The 8,074-nt window shown below is 32.8% G+C and overlaps 1 protein-coding gene across 1 annotated transcript in view; it reads right to left on the bottom strand.

The window, feature by feature from the left end:
- LOC108969612 (mucin-2) overlaps nucleotides 1-8,074 on the bottom strand; it is a gene marked incomplete in the record, with an annotated part of 64,976 nt that overhangs the window by 50,417 nt on the left and 6,485 nt on the right. Inside the window, 1 exon segment of the mRNA XM_018934427.1 lies at nucleotides 4,131-4,763. Within this exon segment, the coding sequence (XP_018789972.1) occupies nucleotides 4,131-4,410 (280 nt within the window).

Here is an 8,074-nt window from a genome sequence, read left to right as displayed (position 1 = left end):
AATATATTTATTTTATCTTTTGGAATACCTTTCTAAAATACAAATTTTCTAAACACAAATTAATTACAAATCCCTCCAGCTATGTATTTGGTCGTAATGCTCCCACTGTAATAAGCACTTCAAGGCCAAACTAGTTTGAGGAAAAGCTATAAAACGCTGTGTAGCACATTGCACTATAAAAAAGTATGCTTGACCCATTTGTCTTGAATACCGGGGATTCACAAGCAGACTGAGTTATTATTAACACACAAGCCAACTAAATATATGTATGTATAATGGCTAAGGTTTATGTTTTAATTGTTTACAACTCAAGCACCAAAAATAATTTTATGACACATTATATTTTTTAATTAGAATATTTGTCGCGACAATGTAATTTTTTAGCCCTAACACATTTTTATTATGTCAACTTGCGAGCGTGAAAGTGCGTTGGATATTGTGAAATTTAGTATTTTTCCAGGCAAGGCGGCAATAGCGCTCAGATCAACATACATACATATAAACGTGTATGTGTACTAATATATATAACTCGTGTGTTTGTCATATAAACTCGCCGGTTTGCATTTACGCCAGCTCTTGGGGCGCTCAGCGCGGCTACTTGGCGCGCGCATGCAATAGACTTAAGCAACGAACGCGCTTAAGCTACATTACGCGCATGCGCGAGCTCGGAATTTGCAGTGCGTGTTAGACAGCGCAATAGTAATCAAAGCAGTGACGATTAGAGTACAGCAACTAAGTTGCATATATGTATAGATACATGTATACAAACATTGGTATATAAAGTTTCATATATTATATGTGCTTAAATGTATATATATATATATACGCATTAGTGCGTAATTATGTGTGCATGCACACAAAACGGTATTCGCCAACAGCAGACTCATTGAGAACGCAAGCAGCTAACAATCTATTTGTCCGTCCGCCACTCTTGCCCATACGCCACTCAAATCCTACTTTCTATAATTAGAGTACTCTATGGCATCTGTAGCTGTTGTTGTTGTTGCTGTTGCTGTTGCCGTTAATTATAAGCTCGCGTTTTCGCTGGCAGCGAATTTCCATAACACACGGCATTTAGTTGTTAAGTGCGAATTGTGTTTCACTTTTCAAATATGAGCAGAGAATTCAAGTGAAAAAAGCAATAATCTTTTAACAATTAACACTTGGCAAATTATAAGTGAATTAGACAGGAAAGTCATTCACGCCATGGAAATATTAACAAACGCAAATGTGTGTAGGAATGTTTGTGTGTATTTCTTGTGATGGCTTATAGTTTATCTGCAGACTTAAGTGTGTGTGTATGTGTGTGTGTGTATGACAATCATTTCGTACTAAATTTCTCGCATTCTTGTTGGCCTCTAATGTGCGTAACTCGACAGGAAGTTGGTTTGATGTGTGTGTGTTTATGTGTGAGCAGAGTGGTTCACAAAACCTGCGTGCGCTGTATTGTATGCAATTATTTACAAGTTTTCTAAATTCGCAACTAGCTTTTTCAAACTGCAAGCAAGTAGAAGCAATTGATATGATACTCTGGTTTATGTGTATCAAGTACCGTTATGATTCTTTTTATATATTGTATTTAGAGTAAATCAGTTAGCAAGCATTGATATTAGAATAGCTATTTCTTGATAACTAGTTCAAACAAGCTTGAAACTTTTAAAAGACAGATACATTTTTATTTAAACGCTTTTCATGACAGGCGAGATTTATAGTATAAATATATAATTTTCTATACCCCTGATTGGTTGTGGTAGTTTTTTGCATTTTCGGAGAAAATTGAGATTAGTAATCTATATATTTTGTATATCATCTGAAAGTAGAAATTTCAACAAAAATAAATCCTAGTGACTGTGAACTAAATTCGGATATTTCGAATAGAGATTTTTTTAATGAAAATTAGGTTTTTTCGATTTTAAGTCGAAATAAGGATGAATTTATTTAAAAAAAAATTAATTAAGTAATTAAATGCAGTGTTTTTGAGACATAAAAAAGTAAATTTACACAAATTCCGTAGAAGAATTTTTTTGTACAATACAAAAAAAAAAATCAAAAATTTAGATATTTGAATTTTTTATATAAATTTTAAGGTTATGTGAAAAAATTGTCAATACAGTAGTTGTAGATACTTTCACTGTCCACATTTTTGTCATATAACTTTTTTATATTAAGCGCGTAGATTTGGCCAAACAACGATATGTGGCCTTTTTTGCCCTTAAAAAATCAACCACGCTCCTCCTCTTCATCATCTGGAGCTCAGATCGGCTGTAAATTATTTTTCCTCTCGTTTTTGTTATTGTATGTTCCGTTTTTCGTTCTTGATTTTCCGTTTCCATTGGGTTTCTTTATAACATGATATTTTTTGTTTTTAAAAATTACCTTTCCTGGTCTGAAGCTATTGTTTTGAGGTTATCAAAATAACGAAAAAAAAATCAAAAGAAGAAATGCGACAGTATTTTTTTTTTAAATTTGCAATTCCATAAGAAAAAAAGTGTTTTAAATATTATTTTCTTATTATTTTCTTAGCAGTGCTATGTAGACTACTTATTGTTGTTTATACGGCCTCAAAAAATGTATATTAATTTATTTTTACATTAATGTTGACTTTGACTTGCCTATATTGAATAACATACGAAATCGTGCTACGAAACTATTTTTTAGAAATTCCGACAGCTGGCAACTCTAACGCAAAATATGTACAAAATTAAATATTTTGTGTTTCGTTAAATTTATTATCTTAATATCTACATATACATATGTATTAGATAGGTGGCAACTCTATCATATTCAACATTTGGCAACTCTGTAACAAAATGGGTCCAAAATTAAATATGGTTTTGTTAAATTTATTCTCTTTAAATCTATATATATATTTTTTTTTAATGTTTTTTTCGATAGGTGGCACCTCTAACCATACATTTATTTTAATTAAAAATATACCGAAAATTTTCGGAATTATTTAAAAGCAAAATGTTGCTTGTATGCTATAATGAGTATTCGCCTTGCGGTTTCTGGCACGAAATAAATACTACAATTCTATTTTTTTTGTTTGTTGGCAACTCTACTTCGAATTTGGCAAATCAAAACATCTTTTTGCTGTAGCTTTTGCTTTTGCTATAGCTTTCCAAATTTCCAATACCAAAAAAAAAAAAAAAAAAAAAAAAAAAAAAAAAAAAAATAAAAAAAAAAAAAAAACGAAGTACCTTCTTAGCCAGCAGGCAATTCGTTTCAAAAATAGTTTTACAAACACCATCTCAGTTCCGAATATCAAATTTACTACTGTACCTTTGTTTTCATATTAAGGTTACAAAATAAGAATATACTCGGCACAAATATTGCCCTAGCACAGATAGATTTTTCACAATCCACTTGTGTGTGCTCTAATTCTTTCAAGTGCAGTAACATTTATCACTTGCTGCTTACTTCTGCTGTTTACGCACGCATAGCGAACGAGCGCATAATTATGAGTTAGATCAATGATAACAATTTAGCGCTAATATGTACGGCCAGCAGTTTAATCAAATTATGTTAATAAAAAAATTCAATAAAACAGTAATAGCAAAAAGTAAAGCAGAAAGCTTTCACTCGCCAAGTACAACTCCAAATGATGTTAAAGAGGACAAATTGGCAAGTGATTAAGATAAGAGTGAAACATTATACATATACATGAGGGTAAACTGATTTATTATCATCTAACACGAAAAGGTATTTTTCTGAGTTTTCGAGTGTTACAAGCATAACAAAGTACAATAATCAAGTTTCGTATTATAACTTCTTTAAAATGTCTTCATATTGTTTTCTCAATTCTCAGCACTCATTAACCGTTAAGGGCTTAATTGTGTCACAATAATCAAAGTGTAAATAAAACGTGTGCAGCCTAAAAATGTCACGAAAAATCACTCATAAAATGCATGAAATATTAGTTAGTACTCACTAAGACGCGCTGAGCTTTGTTCGAATTCTAGAAAATCATACCAAAGTACTATGTAATTCGGACACACTTAATGAACCAAAGCAAAAGTCCAAAATGCCAAGCATCTTGACATGCATTGTCATGCTTCAAACAACAACAACAACAACAAAAATAGCAATAATATTAAGAAGTAAACGAAAACACTTGAGCGTGCACTTACCACTGTTATTCACATCAATTGGCTTAAATCCATTTGTCACCTGCACTAATGCGGCCACTACACACACGGTTGTTAGCAGCCACATGGCGAAATTAATTGAAGTTGATTTGGAGGTCAGCGCATGCGCTGCCGTCGCTGGTGTTTTTGTTGTTGTATTCACTGTTGTTGCTGCTGTTGACTTTTTGGCATTCGTCGTCGTCGTCGTCGTCGTTGTTGTCGTTGTTCTTGTTGTGGATAGCCACGCGCTGCGGCGCGTCGCCTTGCTAACCCACTTCAGCATTTCAGCGCTATTCTGAAGTGCAGATTAGAACAATTTCCACGGCACAGAATTTTGGCAAAATATTACAACAACAAATTCGTTGCTTTTGTTACAAAGTTTGGTTTGTTTTTGTTTATTTTTCGATTTTTGTTTTTCTTATTTTTTGTATGCCTTTTATTGTATGTCTTTGAATAAGATTTTGCGGTCAATACGCGATTTGTCGAAGTTTTCAATTATTTTTCTATTTAATAAGTTTTGTTTGAGTTCGCCATGCGTTCGTCGTCGTGACAATTATTTATTTGCAATGCTGTTGAGTTAATTGTTGCGTTCTGGAGCACAGAAAGTAGACTTAGAAAGGTGAGTAGAAATTAACACTGTAAAAGGAAAAGTGGTTAGTTGTAGAGAGCGTGTGTGGTTGCTTAAAGAATGTAGAACAATTACTATTTTATAATTAACTATTTATTGGTTATTTTTTAAAAGGAACTAAGATTTATTGTTTTTGTTTTTTAAGAATTGAGAAATATATTTTGTTTTGCGTAACTGTTATTTTAGCACAAATTGAATATTATTTTTTTGAAGATGACATATTTTCTTTGTTATTCGCGTAGAAATATTTGTTTATACATCAGAATGTTTTTCGAGGTTTTGTATTAAACTTATAATAAAACCATTAAAGAAACTGTTGAATTACAGATTGTGGAGTGATATCTGTTTAAGCAGTGGTGTCGACATCATTTTATAATATTAGGATTTGTAAACTGGCATTCGCTGAGTTATATGATATTTTAATGTTTTTGTGTTCCGAGGGTTTTCGTTATTTCGTTTCGAATTATTTCTGTAAAATTTTCCTTTTTTTGTTTTATTTTATTTTATATGCGTTATTTATAATTTTATATTTCTTTTTCCTTACAAGAAACTAAAACTGATTTTTTTAGTTAGTCTCAACCTAAAAGTTTAGATCTTGCACCTATAAAGTGCGTTCCAAAGTAAACAGAACCATTTGAATCTAGCGCTCCTGGTGGCGCCATCTATATGTCGAGTGGTGCGTTAGAATCTGCTATATCTTTATCGATTGTCTAGTGAGCATTTCTTGACATGTCATCGATTCGAAGTGAAGTTATTGCGTTTTAATTGTCAGTAAGTTTGTGTTGTCGGTGCGAAAATGAGCTGCGAAAAAAGAGTCAATATTAAATTTGGTTTTAAAATTGGTTAAACTGTTACCGAAACGTTTCCATTGGTGAAACAATTTTATGGCGTTGATTGCCTATCCCGTAGCAGAGTGCACGAGTGGTTTCAACGTTTTCAAAGTGGTCGTGATTACATAAATGACAATCAACATGTGGGCCAATCAAAATCCGTGATCCCCGGAAATTCCAGAGAAACTGTGCGTGAATTCATCAAAAATCAGCTGAAATCATCATTGAAATTCATGGAAATGGAATTGAACATCTCCAAAACATCGATTTATCGCATTCAGACCGAACATTTGGGCTTACGAAAGATGTGTGCACGGTTTGTTCCGCACAAATTGACTGACGACCAAAAATTGCTCAGAATCCAACATTCGATGGACGATTGTTTGAGCAAAAATCACATTTTAACCATTAAATACTCCCCGTATTCACCTGTTATGGCACCGTGCGACTTCTTCCTTTTCGGAAAAATGCATTTGGCCATGAAAGGAAGGCATTATGCAGACGTAGAGGCCATTCAAAGGGCTTGCACCGGCATATTGGCGGCCATACCGGTCATCGAGCTAAAGCACTCATTCGACATGCTTTTGGACCGTGCAAAAAGCTGTATTGAAGCAGGATGGGGCTATATTGAATTAGATAAAATGATTTTGCTGAAAAACCCGTTTGTTCTGTTTCTTTTTTAAGTTCTGTTTACTTTGGAAAGCACCTTGTAAATCTTCTAATCTTTACGGAAAATCGTCAGGACCGGTTTATAGAGCATTAAATTTCTTACAAAATCCACAAAACGAAATATTTTTTCAAGATGATAGGGAATACAAGAAAACTGTAAGCTAGCGGATCTTATCATTTAAATTAAGAGCAAACAAAAAATAATCGTTTCTCTTTTACCTATCCGAATATATATATCGTTAACGAGAAGAGCTGAGTTCATTTTGCCACATATAATATGTATGGCTGTGTATACACGAACACTAATGCCTCAGTTTTTAAAATATCGTTCCGAAATTTTACTTACGTCTTCTATATTCAAATAAGTTGCTTATTTTTCGGAATCGCCGATACCGTATCACAATGTCTCATAGCTGACTTTTTATTTGTGATTTGTGTTTTCACGAAATTTGGCATGAATTATTTTGTTTAAGACAATTTTTGAATCTTCAAAGAAATTGTTCAGATCATATCAGTAAAGCATATAGCAAACTGACCATTCAATATCAAGTTTTTTAAAGAATATTTTGTATTTGTGAAAGTTTTTATAGCTTTGTTGCAATCGAAGTTAACGTTTTTCCTGTTTAAAGTATTTTTAATCTGCTGAGTTAGATAAATACTGTTCCAACTGTACCATTTCATCAAATTTAACCTGGACAGGTTCATTTTAACTTCACTAGAACTTTGATTCGCTGGAATTGTGTTCTTAGATTTCTACAATTTGTTTTTAATTTTCTTATGAAGTTTTATCTTTACTCTTCATCTAAACTAATAAGCATGTGGGATCCACACAGGATGGTATACTAGGGGAGGTATCGATAATGAGGCCGTAGAGGTTGCTAAAATTCGATCAAAAATCCCAATTGATGACTACTTCTCAAGGACCTCGTAACTGATCTCCATCTGTTATGGCAAAGAACCAAACTGGTCTATGCGCGGCTTATTGGCCTACCAGCTTAAACAAATATAATCTACTATACGAATATCACGAACATAAGTCCTTGAATGGAAGTAAGGTTGAAGTCCTTGAAAATTTGCTTGTGCATCAACCGTCTGTTAGTGACCGTAACATCAAAAATCAAAACAGTTAAAGATATGGTGCTTGGAAATTGTCGTGTTGAGATCTGAAAAATAACTAAGAAGCTCAACAATTTTCAAGAATCAATTCGGTTCCTTTTGGTTAATGTTAAATGTAGCTGAGGGTCTCACATTTATCAAACGCATTATTCGTTACGAGACGTAGGTTTATGAATACGACTTCTAAGCTGCCCGACAATCTAGTGAATGAGCCTGCATCTCTTCTGTGGCCTTTCCTCATAAAAAAATTTAAAAAAATTTTTTAGCAAATAAACAATACACCAAAAGCACAAGGACAGCACAGCCGAGTTATTGCTATATTTTGAAGGCTATAAGAAAGGTATGTATTAAAATACGTGAATTTTTTCTTTGCTTGTCCGGGTCAAATTTGATCAGGTGTATCAGGTATCTTCTTCTTGGATTTTAAAATGCTTTTATGACACTTTTTCTTAAATTTGTGCAAAAAATTGTAAAAAGTTATAAAAATTTAACTTTCAGATTCCGTTGTATATAATTTTCCTCGTCCTATTTTTTTGATAACATTTCTCGGTAATGAAGATTCATTCTGTGCCCACTTTAACAGTACAAGTTTGACTTTTATATTTTTATTGAAAGGCTACATACATATATGTTTGCCCTAATAATTTTTTTTTTTTTGATATTTAAACAAATTTTCATTTAATTATTTGTTTATGCTGCCAAAT

Source organism: Bactrocera latifrons, unplaced genomic scaffold (assembly GCF_001853355.1).
Source record: "Bactrocera latifrons isolate USDA-ARS-PBARC rearing strain unplaced genomic scaffold, ASM185335v1 scaffold_105, whole genome shotgun sequence".
Lineage (NCBI taxonomy): Eukaryota > Metazoa > Arthropoda > Insecta > Diptera > Tephritidae > Bactrocera > Bactrocera latifrons.
The sequence above is the reverse complement of the archived record's forward strand: the minus strand, read 5'-3'. Positions and strand labels throughout refer to the sequence as shown.